Genomic DNA, 17,447 nt, shown 5'->3' with positions numbered 1-17,447 from the left:
ACGGCACAGTAGTCCGTTGCTCTACCTCTGTGTCGTCAAGTATACTATGCATCGATACCTGTGCTGCATTTTAGTTGTGCGCAGTATATAGTAGGAGGACAGTGCAGAATTTTGCTGTGACCACCAGTATATATATAGCAGTACGGTACAGTAGTCCATTGCTCTACCTCTGTGTCGTCAAGTATACTATGCATCCATACCTGTGCTGCATTTTAGTTGTGCGCAGTATATAGTAGGTGGACAGTGCAGAATTTTGCTGACCACCAGTATATATATATAGCAGTACGGTACAGTAGTCCACTGCTCTACCTCTGTGTCGTCAAGTATACTATGCATCCATACCTGTGCTGCATTTTAGTTGTGCGCAGTATATTGTAGGAGGACAGTGAAGAATTTTGCTGTGACCATCAGTATATATATAGCAGTACGGTACAGTAGTCCATTGCTCTACCTCTGTGTCGTCAAGTATACTATGCATCCATACCTGTGCTGCATTTTAGTTGTGCGCAGTATATAGTAGGAGGTCAGTGCAGAATTTTGCTGACCACCAGTATATATATAGCAGTACGGTACAGTAGTTCACTGCTCTACCTCTGTGTCGTCAAGTATACTATGCATCCATACCTGTGCTGCATTTTAGTTGTGCGCAGTATATAGTAGGAGGACAGTGAAGAATTTTGCTGTGACCACCAGTATATATATATAGCAGTACGGTACAGTAGTCCATTGCTCTACCTCTGTGTCGTCAAGTATACTATGCATCCATACCTGTGCTGCATTTTAGGTTTGCGCAGTATATAGTAGGAGGACAGTGCAGAATTTTGCTGACCACCAGTATATATATAGCAGTATGTGACAGTAGTCCACTGCTCTACCTCTGTGTCGTCAAGTATACTGTGCATCCATACCTGTGCTGCATTTTAGTTGTGCGCAGTATATAGTAGGAGGACAGGGCAGAATTTTGCCAACCACCTGTATATATATAGCAGTACGGGACAGTAGTCCACTGCTCTACCTCTGTGTCGTCAAGTATACTGTGCATCCATACCTGTGCTGCATTTTAGTTGTGCGCAGTATATAGTAGGAGGTCAGTGCAGAATTTTGCTGACCACCAGTATATATATAGCAGTACGGTACAGTAGTCCACTGCTCTACCTCTGTGTCGTCAAGTATACTATGCATCCATACCTGTGCTGCATTTTAGTTGTGCGCAGTATATAGTAGGAGGACAGTGAAGAATTTTGCTGTGACCACCAGTATATATATATAGCAGTACGGTACAGTAGTCCATTGCTCTACCTCTGTGTCGTCAAGTATACTATGCATCCATACCTGTGCTGCATTTTAGGTTTGCACAGTATATAGTAGGAGGACAGTGCAGAATTTTGCTGACCACCAGTATATATATAGCAGTATGTGACAGTAGTCCACTGCTCTACCTCTGTGTCGTCAAGTATACTGTGCATCCATACCTGTGCTGCATTTTAGTTGTGCGCAGTATATAGTAGGAGGACAGGGCAGAATTTTGCTGACCACCAGTATATATATAGCAGTACGGTACAGTAGTCCACTGCTCTACCTCTGTGTCGTCAAGTATACTATGCATCCATACCTGTGCTGCATTTTAGTTGTGCGCAGTATATAGTAGGAGGACAGTGAAGAATTTTGCTGTGACCACCAGTATATATATATAGCAGTACGGTACAGTAGTCCATTGCTCTACCTCTGTGTCGTCAAGTATACTATGCATCCATACCTGTGCTGCATTTTAGGTTTGCGCAGTATATAGTAGGAGGACAGTGCAGAATTTTGCTGACCACCAGTATATATATAGCAGTATGTGACAGTAGTCCACTGCTCTACCTCTGTGTCGTCAAGTATACTGTGCATCCATACCTGTGCTGCATTTTAGTTGTGCGCAGTATATAGTAGGAGGACAGGGCAGAATTTTGCTGACCACCAGTATATATATAGCAGTACGGGACAGTAGTCCACTGCTCTACCTCTGTGTCGTCAAGTATACTATGCATCCATACTTGTGCTGCATTTTAGTTGTGCGCAGTATATAGTAGGAGGACAGTGCAGAATTCTGCTGACCAACATTATATATATAGCAGTACGGTACAGTAGTCCACTGCTCTACCTCTGTGTCGTCAAGTATACTACAAAAGTTCAGTAAAATGACCCAAAAATCAAAATTAAAAGCGTCTGATGAGAAGCGTAAACTTGCCAATATGCCATTTACGACACGGAGTGGCTAGGAACGGCTGAGGCCCTGGCCTATGTTCATGGCTAGTGGTTCAGATTCACATAAGGATGGAAGCACTCATCCTCTCTCTAGAAAACTGCAGTGCCACTCCTAGATGGGCCAGGTGTTTGTGTCGGACACTTGGGTCGCTTAGCTTAGTCACACAGCTACCTCATTGCACCTCTTTTTTTCTTTGCATCATGTGCTGCTTGGGGACTTTGTTTTTTAAATCTGCCATCCTGTCTGACACTGCAGTGCCACTCCTAGATGGGCCAGGTGTTTGTGTCGGCCACTTGGGTCGCTTAGGTTAGTCACACAGCTACCTCATTGCACCTCTTTTTTTCTTTGAATCATGTGCTGTTTGGGGACTATTTTTTAAACTGCCATCCTGTCTGACACTGCAGTGCCACTCCTAGATGGGCCAGGTGTGGATGGAAAGTATACTTGACGACACAGTGGTAGGTAGAGCAGTGGCCTACTGTACCGTACTGCTATATATTATATACTGGTGGTCAGCAAACTGTGCAGAACTGAAATGCACCACAAGTATAGATGGATAGTATACTTGACGACACAGAGGTAGGTAGAGCAGTGGCCTACTGTTCCGTACTGCTATATATTATATACTGGTGGTCAGCAAACTGTGCAAAACTGAAAGGCACCACAGGTATGGATGGGATAGTATACTTGACGACACAGAGGTAGGTAGAGCAGTGGCCTACTGTACCGTACTGCTATATATTATATACTGGTGGTCAGCAAACTGTGCAAAACTGAAATGCACCACAGGTATGGATGGGATAGTATACTTGACGACACAGAGGTAGAGCAGTGGACTACTGTACCGTACTGCTATATATATAGTTATACTGGTGGTCAGCAAAATTTTGCACTGTCCTCCTACTATATACTACAATGCAGCACAGATATGGGGCGTTTTTCAGGCAGAGAACATATAATACTGGTGGTCACTGGTCATCAAAACTCTGCACTGTCCTCCTACTATATAATACTGCTGATCCCCAGTCCCCACAATAAAGCAATTAGCACACTGAGTACAGATATTTGCAGCACACTGAACACAGATATGGAGCGTTTTTCAGGTAGAGAACGTAGATATTTGCACTTGCAGCACACTGAGCACAGATATTTGCAGCACACTGAGTTCAGGTATTTGCAGCACAATTTGCAGCCCACTGAACATAGAAACTGAGAGGACGCCAGCCACATCCTCTCACGATCATCTCCAATGCACGAGTGAAATATGGCGGCGACGCGCAGCTCCTTATATAGAATATGAATCTCGTGAGAATCCGACCGCGGGATGATGACGTTCGGGCGCGCTCGGGTTAACCGAGCAAGGCGGGAGGATCTGAGTCTGCTCGGAACCGTGTAAAAAAGGGTGAAGTTCGGGGGGGTTCGGATCCCGACGAACCGAACCCGCTCATCACTAATAGATAGAGTATATATATATATATATATATATATATATATATATATATATATACTCTATCTATCTCACATCATATTAATTTAATCTTCTTTAAGCGGATCGCCTCTCTATTGACATTTGCTGGTTAAAATGTCTTCCGAATGGTATTATTATTGTTTACTGTGCTGGCATCTTATATAAAGTTTTAACCATTTTTGTTCCTTGCCAGATAACAGTGAGAAAATCCAAGTTTCTTTCCAAGTTCCAGACAGAATGGTGCCAGGCTCGGAACGTGCCCACATCATTGTACTGGGTAAGGAAGCCCCTGAGTACTAATCTCAGTGAGACAGGAGAGTGATATTCTGCTGGCTTTATTCTTTTTGTAATAACTATTATAATGTGTTCGGCAGGTGATCTCATGGCCAATTTTATCATTAATTTGGACGATATGCTTCATATGCCAGAAGGGTGCGGGGAGCAGAACACAGCAAAGCTTCTAAGAAATGTTTACTCACTGCAGTACTTACAGAGTACCAAAGAACTAACACCCCAAACCCAAAAAAAGATTGTGGAATCCTTAATTCAAGGTGAGTGAGCTAAGTATCTTGTGATGCAAAGATGTGATTTCGGCCCTCATTCCGAGTTGTTCGCTCGCTAGCTGCTTTTAGCAGCAGTGCAAACGCTAAGCCGCCGCCCTCTGGGAGTGTATCTTAGCTTAGCAGAAGTGCGAACGAAAGATTAGCAGAACTGCTCGGAAAAAATTTCTTGCCGTTTCTGAGTAGCTCCAAACCTACTCCTACCTTGCGATCATTTCAGTCTGTTTAGTTCCTGCTTTGACGTCACAAACACGCCCTACGTTCGGCCAGCCACTCCCGTTTCCCCGGGCACGCCTGTGTTTTTACCTGACATGCCTGCGTTTTTTAGCACACTCCCGGAAAACGCTCAGTTACCTCCCAGAAACACCCACTTCCTGTCAATCACTCAATGATCAGCAGAGTGACTGAAAAGCGTTGCTCGACCTTGTGTAAAGCTGCATAGTTTTTTGTGAAAGTACTTCGTGCGTGCGTACTGCGGCCCATACGCATGTGCAGAAATGCTGATTTTTAGCCTGATCGCTGCGCTGCGAACAACGACAGCTAGCGATCAACTCGGAATGACCCCCTTTGTGTGATGTCAGAGGGGTGAGACGTAGCACTTGCATACTTCCCAACTGTTCCTTTCCAATTCTTTCTCATTTGGGTCTGATGCTTAACTAATAATTCACCAGATGTAATTAGCAGCAAGCTTAAATTCACAAAAAATATAGAGGTTACTTTGGCCTGTAAGGTAGGATAGTCATCATCATTAGTTTGATGATGTTGACTATTTTTGTACCTTGTATCTTTATTTGAAAACAATATGCGTAATAATAATAATAATAATAATAACATTGTGGCCTCCCCATCCAAAGTGTAATCAGATCCAGGGATCAAAGCCTAGGCTGGTAGTGGCACAATCAGTGGCTACAGCCCCCGCAGTCCCCCCCGAGGCATGGGGGCGCGGTGCCGGACAGTGACTGATGCCCAGTAGCGGATTTACCGCTAGGCAACGCCGGATTGCTTAACAGTACTATCATCTACTGCTCATCAGTGGCGCCCGCCAGCTCACCTGCTGCCTATACGCCCGCCCTCAGGTAAGGTGTTTTAGTTAGTACGGATGGGAAAGAGGGGGCGGCGGTCAGCGGATGAAAGACCCTCCTCTTCCCTCCTCCAATGCCGCCTTCAGTACCACTCAGTCCTGCCAGCTGGTGTTAACGGGCGTCGCCGGGGGAACTTCTGACATCATGCGCCTGATGTCACATGCACTATGTCCCGGGCCCGACTCCACAGTACCCAGCCAGCGCAAACATGAGATCCTGCTTCACTCTGCATATGCATTTCCCGTGGCTGGTATCAGTAGCTGCCAGCTTCTGTATGTGGTACGGGGGAGGTGTTGCCGGCCACCGTGGGTCGGTGGGATGTGTTGTATGCTGGTGTACCGGGGAAGTCGGGGTGAGATATGTCTGGCTGCAGCTAAACTGAGGGGAGGACAGACATGGGCCTTCATTCCGAGTTGATCGCTTCGCTAGCTGATTTTAGCAGCAGTGCAAATGCTAAGCCGCCGCCCTCTGAGAGTGTATCTAAGCTTAGCAGAAGTGCGAACGAAAGGTTAGCAGAACAGTGCTGAAATTTTTTCAAGCAGTTTCAGAGTAGCTGCAGACCTACTCCTACCTTGCGATCACTTCAGTCTATTTAGTTCCTGTTTTGACGTCACAAACACGCCCTGCGTCCAGCCAGCCACTCCCCCGTTTCCCCAGTCATGCCTGCGTTTTTTAGCACACTCCCGGAAAACGGTCAGTTACCTCCCAGAAATGCCCCATTCCTGTCAATCACTCACCGATCAACAGAGCGACTGAAAAGAGTCGCTCGGCCTTGTGTGAAACTGCATAGTTTTTTGTGAAAGTACGTTGCGCATGCGCACTGCGCCCATACGTATGCGCAGAAATGCCAATTTTTAGCCTGATCGCTGCGCTGCGAACAAAGGCACTAGCGATCAACTTGGAATGACCCCCCATGGTGTGCTAGTTGCTGCCTGTTGTGCTCTGGGGGGAGGGGGGCAGAGGAGGAAGAGGATTGTATGATGGCTAATGTGCGTGTGTGTGTGTATGTGTGTGTGTGGGGAAGGGGGGGCTCCCAGATGTGTGTTCCCTATATTGTCCTTCACTATATATATATATATATATATATATATATATATATATACATACACACTGCTCAAAAAAATAAAGGGAACACTAAAATAACACATCCTAGATCTGAATGAATGAAATATTCTTATTAAATATTTGTTCTTCACATAGTTGAATGCGCTGACAACAAAATCACACAAAAATTATCAATGGAAATCAAGTTTATTAACCCATGGAGGTCTGGATTTGGAGTCACACTCAAAATTAAAGTGTGATTGACTTGGAGTTACAGGCTGATCCAACTTTGATGTAATGTCCTTAAAACAAGTCAAAATGAGGCTAAGTAGTGTGTGTGGCCTCCACGTGCCTGTATGACCTCCCTACAACTCCTGGGCATGCTCCTGATAAGGTGGCGGATGGTCTCCTGAGGGATCTCCTCCCAGACCTGGACTAAAGCATCCGCCAACTCCTGGACAGTCTGTGGTGCAACATGGCGTTGGTGGATGGAGCGAGACATGATGTCCCAGATGTGCTCAGTTGGATTCAGGTCTGGGGAACGGGCGGGCCAGTTTATAGCATCAATGCCTTCGTCTTGCAGGAACTGCTGACACACTCCAGCCACATGAGGTCTAGCATTGTCTTACATTAGGAGGAACCCAGGGCCAACCGCACCAGCATATGGTCTCACAAGGGGTCTGAGGATCTCATCTCGGTACCTAATGGCAGTCAGGCTACCTCTGGCGAGCACATGGAGGGCTGTGCAGCCCCCCAAAGAAATGCCACCCCACACCATTACTGACCCACTGCCAAACTGGTCATGCTGGAGGATGTTGCAGGCAGCAGAACGTTCTCCTTGGCGTCTCCAGTCTCTGTCACGTCTGTCACATGTGCTCAGTGAGAACCTGATTTAATCTGTGAAGAGCACAGGGCGCCAGTGGCGAATTTGCCAATCTTGGTGTTCTCTGTCAAATGCCAAACGTCCTGCACGGTGTTGGGCTGTAAGCACAACCCCCACCTGTGGACGTCGGGCCCTCATACCACCCTCATGGAGTCTGTTTCTGATCGTTTGAGTAGACACATGCACATTTGTGGCTTGCTGGAGGTCATTTTGCAGTGCTCTGGCAGTGCTCCTCCTTGCAGAAAGGCGGAGGTAGCGGTCCTGCTGCTGGGTTTTTGCCCTCCTACGGCCTTCTCCACGTCTCCTGATGTACTGGCCTGTCTCCTGGTAGCGCCTCCATGCTCTGGACACTACAAACCTTCTTGCCACAGCTCTCATTGATGTGCCATCCTGGATGAGCTGCACTACCTGAGCCACTTGTGTGGGTTGTAGACTGCGTCTAATGCTACCACTAGAGTGAAAGCACCGCCAGCTTTCAAAAGTGACCAAAACATCAGCCAGAAAGCATAGGAGCTGAGAAGTGGTCTGTGGTCACCACCTGCAGAACAACTCCTTTATTGGGGGTGTCTTGCTAAATGCCTATAATTTCCACCTGTTGTCTATTCCATTTGCACAACAGCATGTGAAATTGATTGTCAATCAGTGTTGCTTCCTAAATGGACAGTTTGATTTCACAGAAGTGTGATTGACTTGGAGTGTCACTGTGTTGTTTAAGTGTTCCCTTTATTTTTTTGAGCAGTGTATATATATATATATATATATATATATATATATATATATATATATTCCATAGACAAAAAACCTTACGGTTTCACATGTCCCATTAAGGCTTCTAGACATGATTGAAATTTCAGAAACCTGTTGTAACTCTTCCACTCAAACTCCAAAAAGCAATGAAATTCCGATCATTAAGGCTGACGCCTTAATGGACGTGTTCCTTGCGCAATACGGATATGGTATGCCATCACAGCCTGTGGGTAAGTGCAGATTCAGCACTCTCACAGAGTGAGATTGCTGTCACTCACACAATGGTGGAGCTGCTAATTCACAGATTTGTGTGCTCATTGGAATACACACATGCAGTCTATGCAACTGAAGGTCTGAGCGGAAGACAAAGCTGCTCGGATGAGGTAAGAGTGTTGTTGATTGGAGGGAGAAGACAGAGCATTGTGGATGGGGGTGTGTGGATAGAGGGAAGACTAAGCAGCATTGATGGGGGTGACAAAGAAACGCAGGATAATTCAGACTGCAGCGATCGTGTGTACAGTCGGCCGCCGGCCAGCCCGGGAGGGGGAAACATTACACAATGTCGCTCACAGAGCGACCTCATTTAATGTGTATGGGCCTTTAGACTTTGGTCAAAATATTTTGCTGCCTTTGCAGCTGATGCAGGGAGGGGGGTAGGCGGCAGCAGCCTGTAACTGAGGCTGGAGGTAGGCGTGAAATGCATTGCTTGTACGTGTGAGTGCGTGGTGTCAGGTGCTGCGCATGTATATGTGTGTCAGGTGCTACCTGTGTATGTGTGTGTCAGGTCCTGTGTGTGTGTGTGTGTGTGTATATGTATGTGTCAGGTGCTGAGTGTATATATGAGTGTGTCTGATGGTGCCTGTGTATGCGTCAGCTGCCGCACGTGTGTGTGTGTGTGTGTGTGTGTCAGGTGGTGCGGGTGTATATGTGTGTGAGTATCAAGTGCTCCGCGTGTGCACAAGTGTATGTCTGGTGCTGTGCATGAATACGTATGTCTGTGTCAGGTGCTGCGCATGTACATGAGTGTGCGTCAAGTGCTGCACAAGTACACGAGTGTGCATTAGGTGCTGCGCGTGTACATGAGTGTGCGTCAGGTGCTGCGTGTGTACATGAGTGTGCGTCAGGTGCTGCGCGTGTACATGAGTGTGCGTCAGGTGCTGCGCGTATACACGTGTGTGCGTCAGGTGCTGCGCGTATACATGTGTGTGCGTCAGGTGCTGCGCGTGTCTATGTGTGTGTAAGGTGCTGCATGTGTATATTAGGGTGTCTGATGGTGTGCGTGTATATGTATGTATCTATCAGGTGCTGCGTGTATATGTATGTGTCAGGTGCTGCGTGTATATGCATGTGTCAGGTGCTGCATGTGTACAAGTGTATGTCTGGTGCTGTGCATGAATACGTATGTCTGTGTCAGGTGCTGCGCATGTACATGAGTGTGCGTCAAGTGCTGCGCGTGTACACAAGTGTGCATTAGGTGCTGCGCGTGTACACGAGTGTGCATTAGGTGCTGCGCGTGTACATGAGTGTGCGTCAGGTGCTGCGTGTGTACATGAGTGTGCGTCAGGTGCTGCGCGTGTACATGTGTGTGCGTCAGGTGCTGCACGTGTCTGTGTGTGTAAGGTGCTGCATGTATATATTAGTGTGTCTGATGGTGTGCGTGTATATGTATGTATCAGGTGCTGCGTGTATATGTATGTGTCAGGTGCTGCGTGTATATGCATGTGTCAGGTGCTGCATGTTTATTTTATTGTGTCTGATGCTACATGTGTGTGTCAGGTGCAGCACGTGTATATGTGTGTGTGTCAGGTGTTGCGTGTGTATGTGTGGGTCAGGTGCTGCATGTTTATTTTATTGTGTCTGATGCTACGTGTGTGTGTGTCAGGTGCCGCACGTGTATATGCGTGTGTGTCAGGTGTTGCGTGTGTATGTGTGTGTCAGGTGCTGCATGTATATATGTGTGTGTTAGGTGCTGTTCATGTATGTGGGAGTGGCAGGTGCTGCATGTGTATATATGTGTGAGTAGCAGGTGCTGCGTGTGTATATGATTGTGTGTCAGGTGCTGTGCGTGTGTGCGTTAAATGCCACATGTATATATGTGTGTCAGGTGCTGCATGTCTGTATGTGTGTGGGTGTGTCAGGTGCTGCATGTCTGTCAGGTGCTGCATGTGTGTGTCAGGTGCTGCATGTCTGCGTGTGTCAGGCGCTGCATGTCTGTGTGTCAGGTGCTGCGTGTCTTTGTGTGTGCGTGTGTCTGTCAGGTGCTGCATGTGTGTGTCAGGCGCTGCATGTCTGCGTGTGTATGTGTCAGGTGCTGCGTGTATATGCATGTGTCAGGTGCTGCATGTTTATTTTATTGTGTCTGATGCTACATGTGTGTGTCATGTGCAGGACGTGTATATGTGTGTGTGTCAGGTGTTGCGTGTGTATGTGTGGGTCAGGTGCTGCATGTTTATTTTATTGTGTCTGATGCTACATGTGTGTGTGTCAGGTGCCGCACATGTATGTGTGTGTGTCAGGTGTTGCGCATGTATGTGTGTGTCAGGTGCTGCATGTATATATGTGTGTGTTAGGTGCTGTTCATGTATGTGGGAGTGGCAGGTGCTGTGCGTGTGTGCGTTAAATGCCACATGTATATATGTGTGTCAGGTGCTGCATGTCTGTATGTGTGTGGGTGTGTCAGGTGCTGCATGTCTGTCAGGTGCTGCATGTGTGTGTCAGGTGATGCATGTCTGCGTGTGCCAGGCGCTGCATGTCTGTGTGTCAGGTGCTGCGTGTCTTTGTGTGTGCGTGTGTCTGTCAGGTGCTGCATGTGTGTGTCAGGCGCTGCATGTCTGTGTGTGTGTGTGTCAGGCGCTGCATGTGTGTCAGGTGCTGCGTGTGTGTCAGGTGCTGCGTGTGTGTGTGTGTGTCTCAGGTGCTGCGTGTCTGCGTGTGTGTCAGGTGCTGCGTGTGTGTGTCAGGTGCTGCATGTCTGCGTGTGTGTCAGGTGCTGCGTATCTGCGTGTGTGTGTGTGTCAGGTGCTGCGTGTCTGTGTGTGTTAGGTGCTGCGTGTGTGTGTCAGGTGCTGAACGTGTCTATGTGTGTGTAAGGTGCTGCATGTGTATGTTAGTGTGTCTGATGGTGTGCGTGTATATGTATGTATCAGGTGCTGCGTGTATATGCATGTGTCAGGTGCTGCATGTGTACAAGTGTATGTCTGGTGCTGTGCATGAATACGTATGTCTGTGTCAGGTGCTGCGCATATACATGAGTGTGTGTCAAGTGCTGCGCGTGTACACGAGTGTGCATTAGGTGCTGCGCGTGTACATGAGTGTGCGTCAGGTGCTGCGCGTGTACATGAGTGTGCGTCAGGTGCTGCGTGTGTACATGAGTGTGCGTCAGGTGCTGCCCGTGTACATGAGTGTGCGTCAGGTGCTGCACATGTACATGTGTGTGCGTCAGGTGCTGCACGTGTCTGTGTGTGTAAGGTGCTGCATGTGTATATTAGTGTGTCTGATGGTGTGCGTGTATATGTATGTATCAGGTGCTGCGTGTATATGTATGTGTCAGGTGCTGCGTGTATATGCATGTGTCAGGTGCTGCATGTTTATTTTATTGTGTCTGATGCTACGTGTGTGTGTCAGGTGCCGCACGTGTATATGCGTGTGTCAGGTGTTGCGCGTGTATGTGTGTGTCAGGTGCTGCATGTATATATGTGTGTGTTAGGTGCTGTTCATGTATGTGGGAGTGGCAGGTGCTGCATGTGTATATATGTGTGAGTAGCAGGTGCTGCGTGTGTATATGATTGTGTGTCAGGTGCTGTGCGTGTGTGCGTTAAATGCCACATATATATATATGTGTGTCAGGTGCTGCATGTCTGTATGTGTGTGGGTGTGTCAGGTGCTGCATGTCTGTCAGGTGCTGCATGTGTGTGTCAGGTGCTGCATGTCTGTGTGTGCCAGGCGCTGCATGTCTGTGTGTCAGGTGCTGCGTGTCTTTGTGTGTGCATGTGTCTGTCAGGAGCTGCATGTGTGTGTCAGGCGCTGCATGTCTGCGTGTGTGTGTGTGTCAGGCGCTGCATGTGTGTGTCAGGTGCTGCGTGTGTGTGTGTGTCAGGTGCTGCGTGTCTGCATGTGTGTCAGGTGCTGCGTGTCTGCGTGTGTGTCAGGTGCTGCGTGTGTGTCAGGTGCTGCGTGTCTGCGTGTGTGTCAGGTGCTGCGTGTCTGCGTGTGTGTGTGTCAGGTGCTGCGTGTGCGTGTGTCAGGTGCTGCGTGTGTGTGTGTCAGGTGCTGCGTGTGTGTGTCAGGTGCTGCGTGTCTGCGTGTTTGTGTGTCAGGTGCTGCGTGTGAGTATGTCAGGTGCTGCGTGTGAGTGTGTGTGTCAGGTGCGCGAGTGTGTCAGGTGCGTGTGAGTGTCAGGTGCGTGTGAGTGTCAGGTGCGTGTGAGTGTGTGTGTCAGGTGCTGCGTGTGCGCCAGGTGCTGCGTGTGTGTCAGGTCCGTGTGAGTGTCAGGTGCTGCGTCTGTGTGTGTGTGTGTCAGGTGCTGCGTGTGTGTCAGGCGCTGCATGTCTGGGGGGGGGGGGTGGCCGGAAACACAGCAGGGAGGGGGGGTGGCCGGACACACAGCAGGGAGGGGAGGGGGTGGCCGGATACACAGCAGGGAGGGGGGGGGGGGTGGCCGGACACACAGCAGGGAGGGGGGTTGGGTGGCCGGACACACAACAGGGAGGGGGGGGTGTCCGGACACACAACAGGGAGGGGGGGTGGGGTGTCCGGACACACAACAGGGAGGGGTGGCCGGACACACAACAGGGAGGGGTGGCCGGACAGAGCAGGGAGGGAAGGGGGGGGGGGCTGGACACACAGCAGGGAGGGGATGGTGACCGGACACACGGCAGGGAGGGGAGGGGGTGGCCGGACACAGCAGGGAGGAGGGGGGGTGGCCGGACACACAGCAGGGGAGGGGAGGGTGGCTGGACACTCAGCAGGGGGGAGGGGGTGGCTGGACACACAGCAGGGAGGGGAGGGTGACCGGACACACAGCAGGGAGGGGAGGGGGTAGGGGGTGGCCAGACACAGCGGGAAGAGGGGATGTCCGAACACACAGCAGGGGAGGGTGGCCGGACAAACAGCAGGGGAGGGTGGCCGGACAAACAGCAGGGAGGGTGGCCGGACAAACAGCAGGGGAGGTGGCCGGACACACAGCAGGGGAGGAGAGGGTGGCCGGACACACAGCAGGGAGGGGAGGGGCGGACATAGCGGGAGGAGTGGGGCTGGGCGAATACACAGCAGGGGAGGGGAGGGTGACCGGACACACAGCAGGGAGGAGGGGGGTAGGCCGGACACACGGCAGGGAGGGGAGGGTGGCCGGACACACGGCAGGGAGGGGAGGGTGGCCGGACACACGGCAGGGAGGGGGGTGGCCGGCTGCAGGCTAGGCTCCACCGATCACACACTCAGCGATCACTGTGCTACAGCAAGCGTGGCGTGCAGCGGTGCTGGACATTAGGGAGTGCCTGTGCGCACCAGGCACCCCCTGTACGCACGCCTATGCACTACCACCCCCCCGTATGCCACACTACATCACTATGCTATAGCCCTCCCATATGCTGCACTACTTCATAATTACACTATACCCCCCATACAACATACTACATCACCACACTACTCACAATAAAATTAAAACATCCCAGTTCCTCATTCTTAATGAGCTCACGTGAGTTCTCTCCCCAACGGAGCTCCAGACCAAGTAACAATGAAGACACCAGCAGCGTGTAGGGGGCAGGCCTGGTCCACTTGTCAGGAGAGAGCAGTCACTGGAGGGTAAGAAGGGGGCGGGGCCTAGTACTACAGACGGGAGAGAACACAGTCAGGAGAGAGCAAGGTACAGGGGTAGAAGGGGATGGCTGATGTGAAGAAGGGGGCGGGGGCCTATTCTTACAGGCTTTCAAAATTCGACTTTTTAAAATTCGACATTTGACAAATTCGACTTTTCTGCAATGGTACAAATGCAGCAATTCGACAAAAGTATATTCAATTGAAGTTTGTAAATTCGACAACAGTGCTTTTAAACAGTAAATTCGTCATTTTCAATCCGCCACACTTTGCAGGCGGAATCTAATAAATAAAAGTTGTTTTTTTTTTGGTAATAGCATATCTATATTAGAAGGGATTAGGTACTTGGTTTGTCTTTTTTGGAGGCACAAGTATTATTTATATATTTTTTAAAAGATTATTATTTTTTTTTAAATGGAATGTAAAAAACCCGGAAAAAAAAATTGCGTGGGGTCCCCCCTCCAAAGCATAACCAGCCTCGGGCTCTTCGAGCCGGCCCTGGTTCTAAAAATCCGGGGGAAAAACGGACAGGGGATCCCCCGTATTTTTAAAAACCAGCACCGGGCTCTGCGCCTGATGCTGGTGCAAAAAATACGGGGGACAAAAAGAGTAGGGGTTCCCCGTATTTTTTACACCAGCATCGGGCTCCACTAGCTGGACAGATACTGCCACAGCCGGGGGTCACTTTTATACAGTGCCCTGCGGCCGTGGCATTAAATATCCAACTAGTCACCCCTGGCCGGGGTACCCTGGGGGAGTGGGGACCCCTTCAATCAAGGGGTCCCCCCCCCAGCCACCCAAGGGCCAGGGGTGAAGCCCGAGGCTGTCCCCCCCATCCAAGGGCTGCAGATGGGAGGCTGATAGCCTTGAGAAATTTGAAAGAATATTGTTTTTTCCAGTAGTACTACAAGTCCCAGCAAGCCTCCCCCGCAAGCTGGTACTTGGAGAACCACAAGTACCAGCATGCGGGAGAAAAACGGGGCCGCTGGTACCTGTAGTTCTACTGGAAAAAAAATACCCAAATAAAAACAGGACACAGACACCGTGAAAGTATAACTTTATTTCACACCTGCCGACACACACATACTTACCTATGTTGACACGAAGCAGTCGGTCCTCTTCTCCAAGTAGAATCCACGAGTACCTGAAAATAAACGATAATAATACTCACCTGATCCAGGTTCCAGATTAAATCCACGTACTTGGCAAAACAACAAACCGAACACCCGGACCAGACGGACTGAAAGGGGTCCCATGTTTACACATGGGACCCCTTTCCACGAATGCAGACATCCGAATCTCGTGAGAATCCGACAGCGGGATGATGACGTTCGGGCGCGCTTGGGTTAGCCGAGCAAGGCGGGAAGGTTCGAACCTGCCTCGTGTAAAATGGGTGAAGTTCGGGGGGTCCGGATTCCGACGAACCGAACCCACTCATCACTAGTATGTGCGTGTGCATGTCAGGCGCTGCGTGTGAGTGCGTGTCAGGCGCTGCGTGAGTGTGTGTGCGTGTCAGGCGCTGCGTGTGAGTGTGTGTGCGTGTCTGTCAGGCGCTGCGTGTGAGTGCGCGTGTCTGTCAGGCGCTGCGTGTGAGTGCGCGTGTCTGTCAGGCGCTGCGTGTGAGTGCGCGTGTCTGTCAGGCGCTGCGTGTGCGCGTGTCTGTCAGGCGCTGCGTGTGAGTGCGTGTGCGCGTGTCTGTCAGGCGCTGCGTGTGGGTGCGTGTGTCTGTCAGGCGCTGCGTGTGAGTGCGTGTGCGCGTGTCTGTCAGGCGCTGCGTGTGTCAGGCGCTGCGTGTCTGTGTGCGTGTGTCAGGCGCTGCGCGTCTGTGTGTGTGTGTCAGGCGCTGCGCGTCTGTGTGTGTGTGTCAGGCGCTGCGCGTCTGTGTGTGTGTGTCAGGTGCTGCGTGTTTGTGTCAGGTGCTGCGTGTCTGTGTGTGTCAGTCGCTGCGCGTCTGTGTGTGTGTGTGTCAGGTGCTGCGTGCCTGTGTGTCAGGTTCTGCGTGTGTGTGTCAGGTGCTGCGTGTGAGTGTGTGCGTGTGTCAGGTCCGTGTGAGTGTCAGGTGCTGCGTCTGTGTGTGTGTGTCAGGTGCTGCCTGTGTGTGTGTGTGTCAGGTGCTGCATGTCTGTATGTGTGTGGGTGTGTCAAGTGCTGCATATTTGTGTTTGTGGGTGTGTCAGGTGCTGCATGTCTGTGTGTGTGTCTGTCAGGTGCTGCATGTCTGTGTGTGCGTGTCAGGCGCTGCATGTCTGCGTGTGTGTGTCAGGCGCTGCATGTCTGAATGTCAGGTGCTGCGTGTGTGTGTGTGTGTGTGTCAGGTGCTGCGTGTGTGTCAGGTGCTGCGTGTCAAGTGCTGCATGTGTCAGGTGCTGCGTGTCTGCGTGTGTCAGGTGCTGCGTGTGTGTGTCAGGTGCTGCATGTATGTGTGTGTCAGGTGCTGCGTGTGAGTATGTCAGGTGCTGCGTGTGAGTGCATGTGTCAGGTGCGTGAGTGTGTGTGTCAGGTGCTGCTTGTGTGTGTCAGGTGCTGCGTGTGTGTGTCAGGTGCTGCGTGTGTGTGTCAGATGCTGCGTGTGTGTGTGTGTGTGTCAGGTGCTGCGTGTGTGTGTGTCAGGTGCTGCGTGTGTGTGTCAGGTGTTGTGTGTGTGTGTCAGGTGTTGTGTGTGTGTGTCAGGTGTTGCGTGTGTGTGTGTGTCAGGTGCGTGTGAGTGTGTGCGTCAGGTGCGTGTGAGTGTGTGCGTCAGGTGCGTGTGAGTGTGTGCGTCAGGTGCGTGTGAGTGTGTGCGTCAGGCGCTGCGTGTGCGTCAGGCGCTGCGCGTCTGTGTGTGTCAGGCGCTGCGCGTCTGTGTTTGACAGGCGATGCGCGTCTGTGTTTGACAGGCGATGCGCGTCTGTGTGTGTCAGGCGCTGCGCGTCTGTGTGTGTCAGGCGCTGCGCGTCTGTGTGTGTCAGGCGCTGCGCGTCTGTGTGTGTCAGGTCCGTGTGAGTGTCAGGTGCTGCGTCTGGGGACGGCGGGGAGGGATGGACGGACACAGCAGGGAGGGCGGGGGGGGGGGCACAGCAGGGAGGGCGGGGGGGGGGATGGACGGACACAGCAGGGAGGGAGGGCGGGGGGGGATGGACGGACACAGCAGGGAGGGCGAGGGGATGGACGGACACAGCAGGGAGGGGGGGGGATGGACGGACACAGCAGGGAGGGAGGGTGGGCGGGGGATGGACGGACACAGAAGGGCGGGCGGGGGATGGACGGACACAGCAGGGCGGTCGGGCGGGGGATGGACGGACACAGCAGGGCGGGCGGGGGATGTCAGGCGCTGCGTGTGGGTGCGTGTGTCTGTCAGGCGCTGCGTGTGAGTGCGTGTGCGCGTGTCTGTCAGGCTCTGCGTGTGTCAGGCGCTGCGCGTCTGTGTGTGTGTCAGGCGCTGCGCGTCTGTGTGTGTGTGTGTGTCAGGTGCTGCGCGTCTGTGTGTGTGTCAGGTGCTGCGTGTCTGTGTCAGGCGCTGCGCGTCTGTGTGTCAGGGGCTGCGTGCCTGTGTGTCAGGTGCTGCGTGTGTGTGTCAGGTGCTGCGTGTGAGTGTGTGCGTGTGTCAGGTCCGTGTGAGTGT

The 17,447-nt window shown here is 51.1% G+C and overlaps 1 protein-coding gene across 2 annotated transcripts in view; it reads left to right on the top strand.

The window, feature by feature from the left end:
* LOC135056662 (alpha-2-macroglobulin-like) overlaps positions 1-17,447 on the top strand; it is a 644,880-nt gene that overhangs the window by 424,416 nt on the left and 203,017 nt on the right. For both annotated transcript variants that reach the window (XM_063962106.1, XM_063962105.1), the window contains exons 23-24: positions 3,910-3,993; positions 4,091-4,267. In XM_063962106.1, coding sequence (XP_063818176.1) covers positions 3,910-3,993; positions 4,091-4,267 — 261 coding nt within the window. The remainder of the gene's footprint in view (positions 1-3,909; positions 3,994-4,090; positions 4,268-17,447) is intronic.

Source organism: Pseudophryne corroboree, chromosome 3, assembly GCF_028390025.1.
Source record: "Pseudophryne corroboree isolate aPseCor3 chromosome 3, aPseCor3.hap2, whole genome shotgun sequence".
Lineage (NCBI taxonomy): Eukaryota > Metazoa > Chordata > Amphibia > Anura > Myobatrachidae > Pseudophryne > Pseudophryne corroboree.
The sequence above is the reverse complement of the archived record's forward strand: the minus strand, read 5'-3'. Positions and strand labels throughout refer to the sequence as shown.